Source organism: Amblyomma mixtum, chromosome 1 (assembly GCF_055824585.1).
Source record: "Amblyomma mixtum isolate Tamu chromosome 1, ASM5582458v1, whole genome shotgun sequence".
Taxonomy (NCBI): Eukaryota; Metazoa; Arthropoda; class Arachnida; order Ixodida; family Ixodidae; genus Amblyomma; species Amblyomma mixtum.
This window is the reverse complement of record NC_143012.1, coordinates 273,474,344-273,492,233: the sequence shown is the minus strand read 5'-3', so window position 1 is coordinate 273,492,233 and position 17,890 is coordinate 273,474,344. Positions and strand designations below refer to the sequence as shown.

The window sequence follows — 17,890 nt, the reverse complement described above, 5'->3', positions numbered from 1 at the left end:
CACTCTCCTCTGTACGTCAAGGTTATCCTTGGTCACCACTGCTTTTTGCACTGTTCAAAAAGCCACTTTGTTGGAAAAGTTGGCACATTGACAAAATGCGTGGTTCTGGCTTCCACAGTTGTCAGGTTTATGTACTTTCCTACGCAGATGACATTACTTTTTTTTTTTCATCTGACAGGGAAAGCATCAGTGCTGTTTTTAAAATAATGCAAGGTTTTTGTGCCCATAGTGAGAGCATATAGATAAATGTGTTGTTCTAGGGCATGGTGCATGGGACATGGTGCCAGCTGTTTTTTTGTCACTGTTCACTGGTCCACAACACCAAGCACATACCTTGGTGTGCCACTGGACTGCTGTTATGAAAGAGATTCAGCATGAAGCAGCAAGACAGGCGAAATGATAGAATTAACCACACTGTGGGGTGGCCATGACCTGTCTGTATTCGCACGTGCCACTGTCTGCTATGTCCTTCTTGCAGTGAAGGTAGTGCACTATATTATGCAGGTTTTGTACTGTGCCCAAATTAATGTACAGAACTTCCACTGCATATTTGAGACTTTCATATGACGAACTAGCCTGGAGAGAGGGGGGCCTTGCCCTCTCTCACTTGTTTTTTTAACCAAGCGGTCCCAAGTTTCATGTTTCTCTGCAAGCAAAGAAATCCTTTCCTCCATTGTCTTTTTTTCAATTGATACTGTTGTTTTATCTATCAGAGGAGGTCTTTACAGTGTATCGCGTACCTCTGCGAACTGGTTGAGTCTTATTGTTTCCTTGTCACTTGAATTTTGTGACACTACTTGTCAACAGTGGAAACAAAGCAACTTATGAAAGATTCAGTGGACGCAGTTTTCCTTGTCCCCTTGTATCGTTCGGCTTTTCAAAGAGGGTGAGAAAGGTGTGAATCACACTTGCAAAAAAAACTCTTCTCTTTCAGCTCCATACAGAGAACCTGCCAGTAAAAACCAGGCTGAATGAAAAGGGCATTTCTGCACAATGGGGAACAAACTTTTTTCTTTGTATGTCTTCATTCACTGTAATGACATGGTATCCTTTCTTGCAGTGCCCTGCGCCACCACTGCAGACTGCCATCATGATCGCCAGCCTGACTGCACCCACTGCCGGGCAAAGGCCCCTCCCACGTCTCTCCAACTAGCCCCGTCCTTTGCCAGCTGTGGCCACCATCTCCCCACAAACTTCTTAAACATAACCGCCTACCTAACTTTCTGCCACCCCTTGCTATGCTTGCCTTCTCTTGGAATCCACTCTGTTACCCTTAAGGACCAGTGGTTATCTTGCCTTCGCATTACATGCCCTGCCCAAGCCCATTTTTTTTCACTCGATTTAGGCTGGGATGTCATTAACCCACCTTTGTTCCCTCACCCGCTCTGCCCTCTTTTGGTCTCTTGACGTTACACCTATCATTTTTCTTTCCACAGCTCTCTGTGTTGTCCTTACCTTAAGCTGAACCCTTTTCGTTAGCCTCCACGTTTCTGCCCCATAGGTGAGTACCGGTAAGAGACAGATGTTGTGTACTTTCCTCTTGAGAGATATTGGTAAACTGCCATTCATGACCTGAGAGAACCTGCCATATTCACTCCACCCCATTCTTATTCTTCTAGTTATTTCCCTTTCATGATCCAGATCAGCGGCCACTACCTGCCCTAAGTAGACGTTTCCCTAACCACTTCCAGCGCCTTGCTACCAATTGTGAACTGCTGTTCCCTTGCGAGACTGTTGAACATGGTCTTCTGCATGTTACCAATTGTGAACTGCTGTTCCCTTGCGAGACTGTTGAACATGGTCTTCTGCATGTTAATTTTAAGATCTACTGTCTAACTCATTTATATCATGCTTTGCAGCTCATCACCTGAGTGACTTAGCAAGGCAATGTCATCAGCGAATCACAAGTTACTTAGGTAATTTTAACTGCCGGTCCCTCGTGCTTTGCTTTCGATGTCGTTGTCTTCATCTTTCATCCACTTCCAAACACAATGCACAAAAAAGGCTCCGTGAAGCACCATCTTGTGTGCATGAAGTGGAACAGAATGGTGGGAGATTTAAAGCATCGCAGCACGGTTGCATCAAACTACAAGGAACGCTCGAGCCACGAAGTGCATGCTGTCGCATTCTTGCGCACCAATTACATTGATTGTTCTCATAAATTTTGTTATACTTTTATGTTGGTTACCGCAGAGGCAAAAATAAGAAATTATAGATTGGAGTTTATAGTGTGGTGCGACTTGGTAGTGCGCTCAAGTGCCAATTAAAAATGTAGTACCTGCTGAAACTCGCCCATCCCAGCCACGGTGGCTGCATTTTAGTGGAAGCGAAACGCAAAAGACGTCCATGTGCTGATTAGAGCATGTTAAAAAACCTCGGGTGGTTTAAATTAATTCGGAGCTACGGCGTTCCTCACTGCCCATGTTTCACTTCAGGACATTGCAGCCCACAACTTAGAATGTAAAAGCACGTAACAAAAAAGGCATCTTCGCTGGTAAAGAAAATATCTAACGCCAGTAAACAGTAATATATAAAATTTTATTGAAACAAGTAACAAACGCAGGCGGCACCGGGCGGCGCTTCTGTTAAATTCATAGTACAAAACAGCACTATACACAGCACTGTCAACATGAGAAAAAACTACATAGTTGCACATTCATGAACAATGTAAAAAAGGAAGATCGTGAGGCATAAATTTGATTTCTTATCATACAATACTACATGCATAAAAATGCTAGGTGTTCATCCAGCACCTATCACAAAACTCCACTCATTTGCTTGCATATCTTACACGAACAACCTCCTGGCATGGCATATGTCAGGCACATAGCCAGGCTAACACCTCCACAGCATTAAAGAGTGCCTCTTATAAGTTTAACATACCCGCAGAAACCAGAAAAATGTGACCAGGTTTCACAATGAACATTAAAGCGTCCTACATGTAGGACAGCACTTTTTTTGTGCAGTAACTCCAAAAAGCTTACTCTGTAAAAGCATGCGCCCACAGGCGTAGGTTCAAGAAGGTTTAAACTTTCCCTGTGCAAGAGTTCTGTTGTGCGCATTCAATTTTGCACGTTGTATGCATTCAGAAAGAGCTGCCAGTCTACTCTGGATGCCATTTTCCCATCAACTGCATTGTAATTCTGCAAAAACAATTTTTGCACAATGTCATAAGGAAAGCTCCGCACTTGATGAGAAATGTGATTTTAAAGCCGATGTCAAATATTTGCAGCTTTACATAACTTGACGTAACTGGTGGTGAATTTGCCTAGTATCTTACATTGTAGGACGGCTCAAAAGTCTGTGTTGAGAAAAATATTTGCACCAAAAACGTTAGAGATCACTGCGGTGAGCTGCATTGGGAGAATGCGAAAACATTGAGGCCTCTCCCACACTCACTCGTCACCTGTCTTCGCTTCAATTGGGACTCTTTGCCTCACTGAATTTTAAATTAACACTTTTTGCTTGTTTTACTCTTTTTAAATCTCTTTTTATACTATTTCAACGTCCTCCCAATAATCGACATCCGTGGTTTTAATTGCCTCTAATTACTCCGTATCAACCAAAGCTTTTTCTTTGATTAATTAACATGAATTCAGCACTTTTTAATCTATTGCAAACCTTCATCCGCCTCGGTTGCATACTTTCCCACAATTTTGATGTCCACAGCTGTTTTGATGTCCACCCACTATATTGACGTCTAATAGACTTTTTTGCCTCTAATTAATTAACTAATTACTCCACATCAACCAAATTTGATGCGCAGCGACATTTTATCATCTTCTATCACATACAATCATTCTTTTACTCCTAACTCTTCCTCGAACGACACAAGCGCTGTGGACATGTTTTGCGTCCACTTTCTACGGACACGAAACCACGAGCATAGCCAAGTAATGTTTTCGCATTAATTAAGGGTTGATCCTGAATTGTGAAGTGAAACATTCTACACTGAAAAAATATTTTAATTTTTTTTTAATTTCTGAAGTTTCATCATATATGGATTAAGTACGTTTAATATTGGCAGTAAAGCCCTTTTGCAATTCAGACCTCTACACTTTGCCCATAGCAACGAAGAAACAACGGAAAAGGAAGCATTTTTAATGGAAAATGGCACTTACTGACTATGAACAAAAAGTAACTGCACTATTTTGTTTTCATGGCAGCACAACACTTTGTGCAAGTAAAATGTAAAGTATTTCTACACAGTTGGGCTAAATGAATAAGTATTGCTAAAACAGCAAACACCACTTTTTTTTTTGGCAACTTGTGCATCAGGAAAGGAGAAGGTTCAGGTACCTTGGATATCACCACTTGCATCATCTCGCACAAAATGCTTGTATCAATGGCCATTTTTGCTTAATGAGAAAAATTAGCACGTATTAAGTATAACTGCAGCGTGTTCTGCAATTAAACGCGCCGTAGAATGCATCTCACAGTTAAAACAGTGAATTGTTCGAGCTCAAATTACGCACGAACATGGCACTTGGTCGGCGGAATAGTTTTGTACCACATTTGTTCAGGGTACTTGCCTGAATCCATAAGAAAAAGTCGGATATTCACATCGTCTGCGGAGACGACGAACCGAAACAGGCCGCTAGCGATTGCACCAATGGCGCCATCTCGTTTGTCGGTGGGGGAGTGTTTTGCGGTAGGTTTGATGATGCCGTACCATGAAAGTCTTCAAACTTAGTGTAGTTTTGTCCAAAATAAGCTTTTTGTGATCATTAATAAAACAGTCGCTGAAGACTCTTCAAACCTCCCACAAAAGACCCCCGTCGTTCGCCTAATCTCCATGGTCAACCAACGACATTGCGCCACCAGTGTAATCGCTGAGAGAATGGCCTGTTTATGTTCCATCATCACCACAGACAATGCGAACATCAGACTTCTTATTGATTCGGGCAAGTACCGCAAAGAAATGTGGTATAAAACAATTCTGCCGACCAAATGCCATTTCTGTGCGAAATTCGAGCTCTAACAATTCACCGGTTTAACTGTGACGAGCATCCTGCGGCACGCATTCAATTGCGGAACACGCTGTATATTACAAGCACATCTTGCCTGGCTACAGTCATGAGGTTTTCAGAAAGGAGGCAAAGAACACAAAACGTCAGCATGATCAAAACTTGCAAGTATAAACAATTAACACTCAATTATGAGCGAGAAAAATGAGCAAAACTACTGATATGTCAGCTCAGAGTTGCACCATGAAGGAAAGACGAAAAGGACTTACGCATGCCTGTGCATTGAAGGCCACTCAAGAGAAATATATACTGTGCATCACACAGCTCTCGCTGTCAATCCTTCATGTCTCAATAGAGCACTCTCCCCGCACAGCAACCTTGATGCGCTTGCCATACATTCATCACCTCTCAATATTGCTGGCAACTCCTGACTCAACATAGCGACAGTCACCAAATGGGAATCCGCAGATCCTTTGTGGTCCTTGAAAACATCTATTGGGTCTGCTAAGGTCTTGCTATTAATGAAGCGATGTGCTTTTGCAGCTGCATGCCAATACCTAATGAGGCAGAATATGCTCATCCTATTGCAGTTTGCAACCTGAATCATGCCCACATAGGGGGACTACCCACCCCACATATGGGGGGTGGGTAGTAGGGGCAACATGGGGCACTGCTACAATTTGAGCACAACTAGTTAAATGCTCAGTGTTTTAACAGAGCATCATATATGGATGGGCAAGCCAGATGAACCACTGCTATACTTGTAATATTGTTCCTTTGACTATGTCCATAAAGTAAGCTCAGTCCGTCACCTTAAGTAACTGCATAATCTATGCCTCTATGCAGCTACTTGCACGAGTTCAAACCACCTGTTACACATTCACAGCTAGCTGCCACTGGTCCATGCACTGACTTCAAGCCATGACTGAATTTTGCGATCAAAATCCCTTTACGCCCAGAATTATGACTGCAGCAGCCTTTCTGAGCAGAGGACAAATAAAATATGACAGCAAAACCAGTGAATAAAAACTTTTCATGCCTTCTCATTTCCAACAAAGATGACTGCCTATTCAGATGTTGAGCTTGCACATCATACAATCTATGCCGTTTTTCTGCTCGCACCATTTTTTTTTTCTCGTCTAAAATTACTGACAGTAAAAATTGTGCAGTACACATGCACACATACACAGAGGAGCTAAACTAAATAAAAAAACAAATATAGCAGCCTTTCCCTGGGAAAGAAAACAGAACTGGCATTCAAATGCCAGGCTGATGGAATGAAACACTCCTAAGCAAACCAGTCGTAGCATCATAATGCAAACACATCAAAACCAACACTGCGGCAGCTCCCCGACTAGCAGAGGTGGCAACTAGCATGCCTCCAAAACAGCTTGAGTTTTTCATGAGCAAAACTATCGTTAAAAAAAAACCCACTGTCAAAGCAGTGTTCAGGTACAACACTGCCAACTTCACCCCTGGTTGAATGGTGCAGACAAGCATGTGGATCCTCTCCACAGCATGATGTGCATGTAATGTAGTACTAGTGATGCTTACAGAGACGGCTCTGTGGTCACCACCTCTTGCCATGCATGCACTCCACTCGGACAACAATTTAGCTTACTGTACCCACTGCACTCTACAGTATATACACTGTGCTTCCAGAGTCATACAGTCTGCACCAGATTGCAGCATACTCAACTGCCATAGTGTGCTGTTGTTGCTCTGAAGCAATGGGCAAATAACTTCAGAAGCCACGTAAAACACAGCCTTAAAAATAAAAGGCAAAAAGAAATTGCGAATGAGAAAACACACAGCCAGTCGTACTGTGCTACTTTTGGGCCTCAGTGGACAATACAGTACAGTTCCGAACACCGGACCTACACTTATGCTAGCACATGTCTGATTCCTTGAAGGCAGTGAGATCCACTGCCAGCAATTAAAAACCTACTTGCATGACACTGTAGTGCAACTGGCTTTGAACACAACTGTCCAAGATCCAAGTCCACTGCATTAGAAAAATATTTACAAGTGTCGAAAGAAGTGAAAATGCTAAAAACATAATCGCTACAATATTATGCACAGGCGTGGTAGACTGAATGGCCTCCATCTCTAACACTGAAGCCAAAAGGCGAAACGGAAACGTCTGCAGATGATGCTGAGTTGTGGGGCAGTGCACACAGTCCAAGGGGGGGGGCAATTATTTGACTTTCGTTAACAGAGCTAATGAAACAAGGTCCGAAAGCATGCTGCTATGCAAAGCCAAGAACATTTCCTGCAGCTGTTCTTACGGCTACTTCTGCTTTATCCAAAGCTGACACTGTGTGCAGGTTCTGCCAGTGGAACGTTAAGCCACATTTGTGGTGCCCTTTCTTCAGTAATAGCATGATGCGCAGTTTTTTGGAACATTTCTTCACTTTGCTGCATGACATACAACACTGAAGCAAGTCTACAACCATATGTGTCTACAACCATATATGGCCTCCCTTTACGCCGGTACACAAAACTATTGCATACTCATTACAGACACATGACTGTTTTTGAAGGCATCACCTTCATTTGAAGATGCTCAGTTTAAAACTGTCATCAGTTTGGCACGTGCATTCGACCATGACCCATGTAAGTGCAAGCTCCTTGCAATAAATTTTCATGTCCTGAAAATACAGTCGTGAATGCAATTTCCTCCACCCCAATTCACTGGTCCGGGGCAGACACTGACAGCTCCTGTCTGGCAAAGCCGCTATTGCTGGCTGTGCAGCGTGAGGCAACTAATAACTGAGGCATGGCTCTCCTCCGCCATCAGTTGAGGCATCCCTTGCCGCGGCTGAGATACTTTTGAAGCCTCAGCTTTCCACCCTTCTGCTTTGTGCTGGAGGATGCGCAAGAGGACGAAGCTGAGCGGGCCTTCTTAATCAGCTCCTCATTGTTGAGGCCCGTGAGATACACACCATCCTGACCACTGCGGCGCCGTGGATCTCCGGCAGGGTACTTGAGGGAAAATATCCACACGTCCAGTGCGTCTCGCATGTCCCAGCTGGCGTAGGTGAAGTAACGTGCAAAGTCCATCATGCTATACACCTGCAAGAGACGGATAGAAAAGATGAGAAGTTTAGTTGGTTTATTGGGGTTTAATGTCCCAAGGCGACACAGGCTATGAGAGACGCCGTAGTGAAGGGCTGCGGAAATTTCGACCACTTGAGGTTCTTTAACGTGCACTGACATCGCAAAGTACACGGGCCTCTAGAATTTCGCCTTCATCGAAATTCAGCCGCCGCGGCCGGGATCGAACCTGCGTCTTTTGTGTCAGCAGCCGAGCACCATAACCACTGAGCCACCGCGGCGCCTTCATCCAAGCTAGTGTTTAATGCCATAAATTGCTCCAGTGAATGGTCAGTCTTCCTTTCAATGATCTTATCTTGAACATTTCTTTCATTGTCTTTCATTACATTCTTACATTGTCTTTCAGGCCAGCAGCCGAGCGCCGTAACCACTGAGCCACCGCGGCGGGGTAAAAAGTTAGAAGTAACTATTACTCATTATATTAACCGCACAGTGTGACAGCGGTTTTAATTCTTGTCACCATGGGCAAAATGACTGTTTTTGACAAGTTTCAGGCAGTTTTTCCTGCAGAATATGTGAGGTGTAAAGGAACAAAATACGCATGAAAATGATAGCAATAGAATGTGATCTCTGGAGACATATATTTCAACATAAATATTTGGTATGCATATTACGAAAAAAATCTGCAAACCCACAAAAAAGGTGACATGACATTATCTCTGGGAGGAAAGATAATATTTAAGCTATAGTGAAACATACAAAGTGATTCAAATTTGTCTACAAATTATTCACTAAAATTATAACTCAAAAACTTGTTCACCTGCAAATTTTTTCCTGACACTACACGAAAAAGCCTGTTTTCAGACTGTCTGCAATGCAAATTTTTCACTCTGAACAGAAAATTCTCAGAGTAAAATGTAATGTATTAAAATATAGCTTGATAAATGTACTTTTCGAAATTATTAGTTTCAGCTTACAACGTTTTACGATGAAGCCAAAAAAAATTGCAGAAACACAAAACTTATATCTGCCATATCATTTGTGATAATGTATTCACATTAAAATAAAAAAAATGTAATAGAGTGAAACCTCATTATAATGAATACATAAAAAAAATCATAAGATAGTTCAATATAACCAAAATTCGTAATATAAAATTTCGTCAACAATTTGCACCGGAGGTGGCAGTGGTGATGGTGATGTGTGGGGTTTAATATGCCTTAAAGCTCCGTATGAGATGGCTTAGTGGAGGACCCCAGATTAATGTTGACCAATATAACTTCCAGTTTTTGCACTGACATCACACAGAAAATTGGTCTTTTTGCGTCAATTCAAATGTGGCCATAACAGCTGAGATTTGAACTTGCTACCAAGGCTAACCCAAGAGGACTACAGACATCTAACTTTCGCTGCTTGTTTTCTTCTTTCAACACATCGACACATCGGTCACATCGACACATCGGTCACTGCATGGTATTCGCCCACAATCGGTAAATAATTTATAATTGAATTTCTTCTCTCATGATATTTCAGTTTTATCAGCCAAAAAAAGATGGCTGTCCTATGTAGCTGACCTTTAGGCCACACGAGGCACAAGAAATCCTCCAACATAAACGCTGATACATTATTTTAATTCACTACAACATGTAAACCAGCCAGTTTCAAGAGCTGAAATGACATCAAATGAAATATCAGCACTAATATTGCCACTTTTATCATGCCTCACGTCGTCTAAAGGTTAACTACACATCACAGCCATCATTTAGTTCATGAAACCGAAACCAAAAAAACGTCCAGGCGAAATCCAATTATAAACTGTTAGCAGTCGCAGGTGAATATCACGTGGTGATCCATGTATGTTAATGTCTAACGTATCATTTGAAAGAAGAAAACACACAAGCAAAAATCGCAGGTTTATGCAATCTTTCCGTTCCATTGGTGCAAAGGACCTAAATGCAGACATCCAGTCACTTTGGCTGCTGCAGAATGTTGGGAAAATGTGTAAGCAGGCTCAAGTGCTGCGCATTGCAAAGTGTACATCATCCTTAAGTGTAAAGGAATTTAATGCAAGCAATACGATTCAGCATACCTCACTTTGGCTAAAGTGCTATATTCATGAAGCTGTATATCAATTTTCCTCATTTCAAAAAGCGTAACCCACACACCCATTTTTGGCCCACTTGTGCGGGTGGAGTGCTTGAGAGCCTTACCATAGAGCACATAAGCGCCGATGAAATCGGCAGAGAGAGAGGGGTTGCACTGAGAAGAGCATTGAGGCAAAGAAAAAGTGGTGCCACCAGGCTGCTGTCCCAGAGGTCCAGTTCACCATAGGAGACTGTCGTCATCTGCGTACATAGGCAAGAAGCAACAAACGGTTTGGTTTTGACTCTGTGGAGTGGAGGGCTCCCACTGCACGGTACACAGGTTTCTAGCATTTTGCCTCCATCGAAATCCATCGGCTCCATCAGGCTCCACTGGCTGTGGCCGGGATCACAGTAGCCAAGCACCATAACAATCGAGACGCCGCACCAGCTCCAGAGCAGCGAACTGCTCAACATCTCAAAGCTGGCAGCACACAATATGAAGCGCAGCATTCAACAGCTAAACATCGACAGCCTAATTGCTGAAAGCCACAGAACAAGAACACAGCAGGCAGGAAGAAATGGTTCCCAAAGGCACATGAACAGATGGCCAAAACCACAAAATAAAGGGGAAAAAAATAAAGAAAAAGTACAAGGGCTGATGAAGGAAGGTATGTGTGCTGGCAGTGCCTAGAGGCATAGAACAAACATTTTATGCACTATGCTTTAAGAACGGTTCATTTTGCAACAGCAAAGCAGACGAAAGAAAATTAAACAAATGCACAGGGAACGGCTATCTTTTCATTTCAGCCAACAAATGCTACCAGTATGCAAGCAGCTTTGTGCCCATTCAAGCACCTGTGACAGTTGAACAATTACTTAACGTTAAGAAAACTACCTGAACAGCGTCTTTGGCCATAATTTCTGTTGGCCAAAAACAGGATCGTGAACTATGCAGCAGCCTCTCCAATGACTAATGAAAGATCTCGCAGAAAAATAACAAAACAGCCTTCCCACAAAACACGTTTTCAATAGACATTCATGCACAAGACTCAAAGCACATACACTCTGACGAGAAATCACTGCCACATGAAGAAAACTTGTTAGATTTATGAGGGGTTTAACGTTCCAAAGCGACTCAGGCTATGAGGGAGGCCGTAGTGAAGGGCTCCAGAAATTTCTACCACCCGGGGTTCTTTAACGTGCACTGACATTGCACAGTACAGGGGTCTCTAGAATTTCGCCTCCATCGCAATTCGATCGCCGCAGCCGGGATCGAACCTGCGTCTTTTGGGTCAGCAGCCGAACGCCTTAACCACTGAGCTACCGCAGCGGCGCCACATGAAGAAAAAAAAAAAGAGTGTCAGCAAGTGGGCTTACCACTAGCCTGACAGTGATCTTTGCAAAAGCAAAGCCGTACGTGAGCAGGAACATCACTGGATGGGCGATCATGAGACCAGCCTTGAAGGTGGCCCACAGGCAGGCAGAGAGGCTCAGGAGCGCTGCCAATGGGTACAGTGTGCGTTCCTAAAGAAAATACAGAAATGACAACATTACAGAATGCCGACAACACTACAATATGATTCCCTGTTTTCAAGGGGACAGCTTATAACTGCAGCAGAGCCAACATGCTCGCAAACAGAAAATTTGTGGAGAAATGCCTGCTATGCCTACTGAGTAGGGTTTGAAACTGTATGTATGCTCCCACTACAGCCATGTCTGCATAGTCCTGCAGGGTTACCGACATTTAGCGTAGGTCGCAAACATTTTTGTCAAGTTTTTTGTGCTCACTTAGCATTTATAAGCTGTTATTTTAGCATTTCATTGTATTATTTCAGGAAGGTAGAAAACAAAAAGTCGTCGTACGAATTGTTTACCCAAAGAAAGAGAAGTTATTTTAGTGTTTCGGTGCTTCCAGGACACCTACTCGTCCAGCAGCTCCTAGTTCCAAGAGCTATTGGCCCCAACCACTGTTGGGAATGGGCTAATAACCCAGCACTGTTGAAACCAGCAGATTTCCAGTTGGAAATTTTCACCAGGGCAGAAATGTACAGTGCTCAAACAGAATGCCACAAGGAAGATTTGTCTTGCAGCTGGCTCGTTATTTAATACATTCCAAAGCAAGTTGGCTCAGTGCAGCATAAGCATGGTAAGACTGCTCCTCCTTCAGTGTATGCACACAGAATCACAACTACATACCGTACGACGTGGAATCTTGACAAAACTGTCAAGGGGGGTCTTGCCGCCGAGGACAATGCGAATGTTACCGAGGATTGCGAAGGCCAAGCAACAGAAAGACAGCAGCATCAGGATCTCTCGCAGCTGAATGCCATAAAATACCTGTGTAAAGCAGAAAAGGGAAGCTATGTTTGAGATAGTACCACACACAAGCTAGCTGCTTCAATGGGCTTCTAGATAAGTGATGAAGATCCAGTGCACGCAGTTTCAACACGACTCAGTTTAAAAGGCTATACAAAGCCCAGAAGAATGCTCATTTTTACAGCGTTAGATCTTGCTAGCTCGTTCCTCAATTCCGTGCAGTCATTTGCAGCGCCGCTTGCGTTGGTTGGCAGTGGAGAGAGGGAACCCTTCTCTCCATTTTTGGGGGAGAGGGTTCAAAACCCACCACTGGACAAGGATGAGTACAAGCATGCCCCAGCCCAGTGCCTAAATTTTTTTTTTTTTTTTTTGCTGTCACATCACATCCTCAAGTACGTCTTGGGTGAACTTGGCCTGCAGTCTCTCACATGAGAGTGATTTCCTGAAGTCATGCTAATGAGGATAAAACAAGTACATTTAATCAGGGTGGGACATTAAGCAATTTAGAAAGGATGCTAGTGAGGGAATCCGGGCTATGGTTAGCTGGACATGAGAACAATTTTGGCTATCTTATGCATGTATGCAGTTACCACACGTAATGCAGACGAAATGCTCACTTACATTTTTCATCCATAGATTCTGGCCATAAAGAGCTGTTAACAGATGTGCAGCCATCATGGAGCACTGGCATTCAGAGACGTCAATCCTAGCAGGAGAGTGAAAACCACAGTTTGAGACATCAAGCATTCCACACAGCCACAAAAGCCAATACTGGTGGCGCAGAGGAGTTTGCGAACACTAAAGCAACTCACTTGCCGAAGACCATCACGTGAGTAACGTAGTCCTGCCAGTGGGTGGAGTAAAATGCCAAAGCAGAGAGAAAAAAGAAAGTGACCAGGAGTGCAGGAGAATCACCCAACTGCATGGCTATTGAGATGGATGTGGTGACGAAGACTAGAGAGAGAGAGAGAGGAAAAAAAAGCTCAAGGCAGCATCACAGCATACACTGTATCTGGTACCATGGATCAGTGCGATATTTTCACATACTGGCAGTCTTCACATTTACTGCCAAGTAGCAAGCAATGCTGCCCAAGGGCGTCCGCAGAACTTTTTCCAGGGGGGTGCACCCGATGTCTGGGGGTGGGGGAGGCGGTAGGTTTGTAGTTGTTTTCTACTAGGGCATAAATAATATCCGTAATTCCAAGGGGGGGCAACCGCCCCCCCTTGCCCCCCCTTCCGGACGCCCATGATGCTGCCCAAGGTCTGAACTCCGCATAGCTCAAAAGACATAAATGCATGCAGCTGACGCAATCTGTCCACTACCTGCCTCACATGCATCCAAACTACGGAGTAAGATATACAGAAGCGCCAACTTCGCTGATAAGTGGGGATCAATTTCGCTACGCAAGAGAAAGCGTGATGCCGCATCTGTTAGGTGGCACGTGGATTTGGCTTTCCCGTTGGTAGAGAGTTCCTGCCATGCCACCGCTTCTCTGCAAGCAAGTACATGTGTCAGGGCATCTGTGCCTCTGCAATGGCATGCTGCTTGTGTCTGCTGTACCATTAGTCGCCTAAGCATTTCGTTTCACAGAAATGTCGGCAGGTGGCATGTCACTGTGGCTGTTTCTGCAAGGAGGTTAGCGAAAGGAGGAAAGCGCGCACAAAGCCGTATCAGAAGCAAAAGGGAGCGGAGGGAGAGAGTGCTGTGCAGTGCTGAGCCCCGGACATGCAGTGGGCATTCATGTAGCAAAATTGCGCCTGCACTGCAGCGTATCAAAGTTGAAGCACCTATCTATCTTACTCCGTAGTCCAAACTGAGAAACTCAGGTTGCAGATACCTAAAGGGACACTGAGGAAATCGCTACCAGGTTAATGCTTTCAGTAAAAATAGATTACCAAGCTCTTCCTGCATTTGTTAACAATTGTCTAGCAGCAAAAGATGCCTGAGAAAATTGAGAGAAAATGAAGATCAGTGTTGCGTCTTTTAACAGATTAAGCAATAACTGTGAAAGCAGTCCTTCGGTGTTTCTCACAACTGCTCATTCAATATTCACAACACAACAAATATTCATAAAAATATCAGATTCTTATTCAATTCAGTTCTCTCACTATTCGATTCATATTCGATTAGGTTTTTCAGTAAATTATTTCTATTCGATTAGGTAGCAAAGCTATGCTATTCGTATTCAATTCGGCTTGGAAAAAATACTATTCGCACACCCCTAGTTTTTTAGTCTTTTCTAACTTATAGAATCGCCATTTTTTAGTTACTTCTTGTAGGTATTGATAGTGCTGCCCTGTAACCAGTGAAAAAGGATCATAAAACAAAAAATTACCTAGTTACACAAGAAAATTAAATTTCAAGGAGTTAATTTATAAACATACAGGTTACCATAGTAACAATGTTTCACAAGAGCAGGCACTCCTGTGTGTACAGGGTGTTCCGTATTTATCTGTCCGGATTATAAACAATTCTCCTGCACAAAGTACTGGACTATTTGGGCTCAACCACAGACCACAAGGTAGCTTATGATAGTCTGTGTTTCTTTACGAGTAATTTAACATTCGAACTTGCCTGGACTGTCTGGAATCGGCGAACAACTGCAGTCATCTGCGTGCAGAATTTTCGTCGACGCGAGCACAGTAGCAGATTTGACAGGCTACAACACCTGAGGTAATGCAAAAACTGCACCATCTCCAAGCAGCCACATTGGTTGCCTAACAGTTCGCCAGATGGCGCAGCCTCCCAAACGGGCTATTCTGCTCGCCTTGCCGAAAATTTACTGCGCAGACGACTGCAGTTTTTCACCGATTCCAGTGAATCCAGGTAAGTAACGATGTTAATTTATTTATCTGAAAATGCAGACTATCATAAGCTACTCTGTGGTCTGTGCTTGAGATCAAATAAGCCAGTAGTTTGTGCAGGATAAATTTTTACAACCTCGACAGATAAATAGGGAACACCCTGCATAACTTGCACTGAACATTAACAGTTAAGGAATCGCAACAGCCTGAAATAGGCAAAATATTCCAAAAGATGAAATTATTCACCTCAGCCTTGTGGAGGAACAAGCTCAGAAAACCCTTTTTGCCAGACTGAAAATGCCACACAGCCACATGAGGCACATGGAAGGCAACAGTGATAACATGGGAGAAGGAGCTCCACTACACCTAACATGCTTCACAGCTACCCTGCTAACGTTCACCTTAAAGCTGCCAAAATGCCAAGAAATGGTCATGGTGGCTGCGCTCACCGCATGGCAGAATATAGAGCACAGATGGCCACTGTTACAATGTTCTTTATTTTTCCTTTGTATTTTTCAAGAGGGAGAGATCCTGCTACACTACATTATTACAAGCTGCAGGAAGGAACAAGCTCAACCTACTTACAACGTACTCAGCTATACAGAACAAAAATGCAAATAATTTCATACTGCATAGAGACATTAAAACAGCTTCAGGAAAAGTAATCGTAATAAGGGAGTAGTTACTCGTTGACATCCACCCGAGCGCAGCCATACGCCTACAAAGGAAAGCTATACAGCTTCCTCAGAAACTTCGTAGAGAAAGAAAAATTCATCCTGGTCTGTATGGCTGCGCTCGGGTGGATGTCAGCGAGTAATTACTCCCTTATTACAAGTCTAATCCACCTTGGGGGATTCTCCTAAACATTTGACCAGTAAAAGTATTTGCTCTTATTTCAGGCTGGATGAAAATAATTGCATTGCTGTACCACTGCAAGATTGCATGGGGTAGGGTCCCTGACTAAATTCTATGAAGAACAATATCCTAGATAAATAAGCACGAAAAAATTTAACTAGTGGCTTGTCTCAAGGCAGCACACATAACTAGGCAAGCGAAACACATTTTATGAAAGTAAACTTGTGAAAGAAAAATGTCAGGCTCATCAGAAGGTACACGGGCCAAATGTCCCTTATTGCTCTCTAAAATGGTAAGTCTTATTTTAATATAGTTAATCTTAGTGTTTCTGTGACAGTTTGTATACCCTTCATAAACCCAAATGTGCAGAGAACACAATTTGCGAAACCTGCAATCATCAGTCATCAGACCTGGCATCTTCTCAACACAAAAGTCACAGTGGCAGTCCTTGTGCAGCAGATGAAATCCACACATTGCTCAACTGACCCCTCAACTTTCTCTTCTTTTCAACAATTCACTCACGGGTGCATTGGCCTCACCTAATGTATAAAGAAACTAACTTGTGGCAAAAGCTATTTTTATGGCTGCAACTAAAATTACAAAACAGTAGGAGGAGACTCAGGAAATTATCAAAAGGAGTGCTTGAGAGATCTACAAAGCAAGAATACAGCTAAGTGAAAATTTCTACTAACCAATGAACCCCACACATACAAAAGATGTCAATAACAGAACTTTGAACAGTGCTCTGGAATAAGAGCTTTCCATACAGCCCCTTACACTGAAAGCAGCCACAGAACAAAGTGCATAGTGCACTTTGAAGTTGTTTACGTGGGACTAGAACCTTAAAGGTGCAGTGAAGAGAAATCTGAACTCGTCTTTTTGCCGCAGGAACTCAATCTACACGTTCCGAGCATTCTTAGAAACTTCGATTTATTGCCCTGTGTGGACGATTTCCCTAATTAAATCGAATTAACGTACTGCTCCCGCCTTTTTTTTTTAATTCTCCCCGTACGGTGGGCAGAGTCGACCAATGCGTGAAGTGCCTTTCACCCAGTCCCGTGGCAGCTTGCCACTTTGCCATCGGCGGAGTAATAAATAGTAACCAGTACAAGCAAATAGTCCGCACATATTTTTATTTCTGCGGGCTTATTTTGCGGCTATATTATCTGCGAATGAAACTATTTATTCACGGAAAACTAAAAAACAAAATAAAGCGAAGGCAAAGCCTCCACGGAGCTGGCTGAAAGGCACTCCACGCGTTGGTCGACTCCGCCCACCGTACGGGGAGAATTAAAAAAATATAGGCGGGAGCCGGACGTTAATTCGATTTAATTAGAGAATCGGCCGCACAGGGCAATAAGTAGAAGTTTCTAAGAATGCTCGGAACGTGTAGATAGAGTCCCCGCGGCAAAAAGACAAGTTCGGATTTCTCTTCAGCGCACCTTTAGATATGTCCTGAAAAAAAATTAGCGCTCTAAGAGATGCCAACAAGAATGTCAAGACAGTTTTTCACCAATACACAGTTTCATTTGTATATTCTTGCTGCACAGTCAATAACTCCCCCTCCACTTCTAAGGCTGGGTAAAAACAAAAGCATGTTAAGAGCACACTCACAAGTGGAGAGGGCATCACAACCATGGTCATACACTTCCTCCAAGGGGGTGTTCTGCACTCTGATGGCCTGTTTGCCATCTAGTGCATCCAGCAGTTGGTACAGGAACATAGACAATGCACACAGCACAAAGGTCCACCATGGCGCCTGGTTACCGGAGCGACGGCAAAGGGAGAGAAAGAGAAAGAACACGG

The 17,890-nt window shown here is 43.3% G+C and overlaps 1 protein-coding gene across 4 annotated transcripts in view; it reads right to left on the bottom strand.

Moving 5' to 3' along the window:
* Positions 1–2,519: 2,519 nt before the first annotated feature.
* LOC149371726 (choline/ethanolaminephosphotransferase 1-like) overlaps positions 2,520–17,890 on the bottom strand; it is a 28,442-nt gene continuing 13,071 nt past the window's right edge. For 3 of the 4 annotated variants that reach the window (XM_089566001.1, XM_089566002.1, XM_089566003.1), the window contains exons 4-10: positions 17,699–17,843; positions 13,237–13,378; positions 13,046–13,130; positions 12,305–12,445; positions 11,486–11,632; positions 10,235–10,369; positions 2,520–8,042 (exon numbers count right to left, since the gene is read on the bottom strand). In XM_089566001.1, coding sequence (XP_089422127.1) covers positions 7,764–8,042; positions 10,235–10,369; positions 11,486–11,632; positions 12,305–12,445; positions 13,046–13,130; positions 13,237–13,378; positions 17,699–17,843 — 1,074 coding nt within the window. In that variant the 3' untranslated portion in view covers positions 2,520–7,763. Of the gene's footprint in view, positions 8,043–9,823; positions 10,114–10,181; positions 10,370–11,485; positions 11,633–12,304; positions 12,446–13,045; positions 13,131–13,236; positions 13,379–17,698; positions 17,844–17,890 lie in introns of those variants that run through there. The other variant, XM_089566004.1, reaches the window with a different exon arrangement.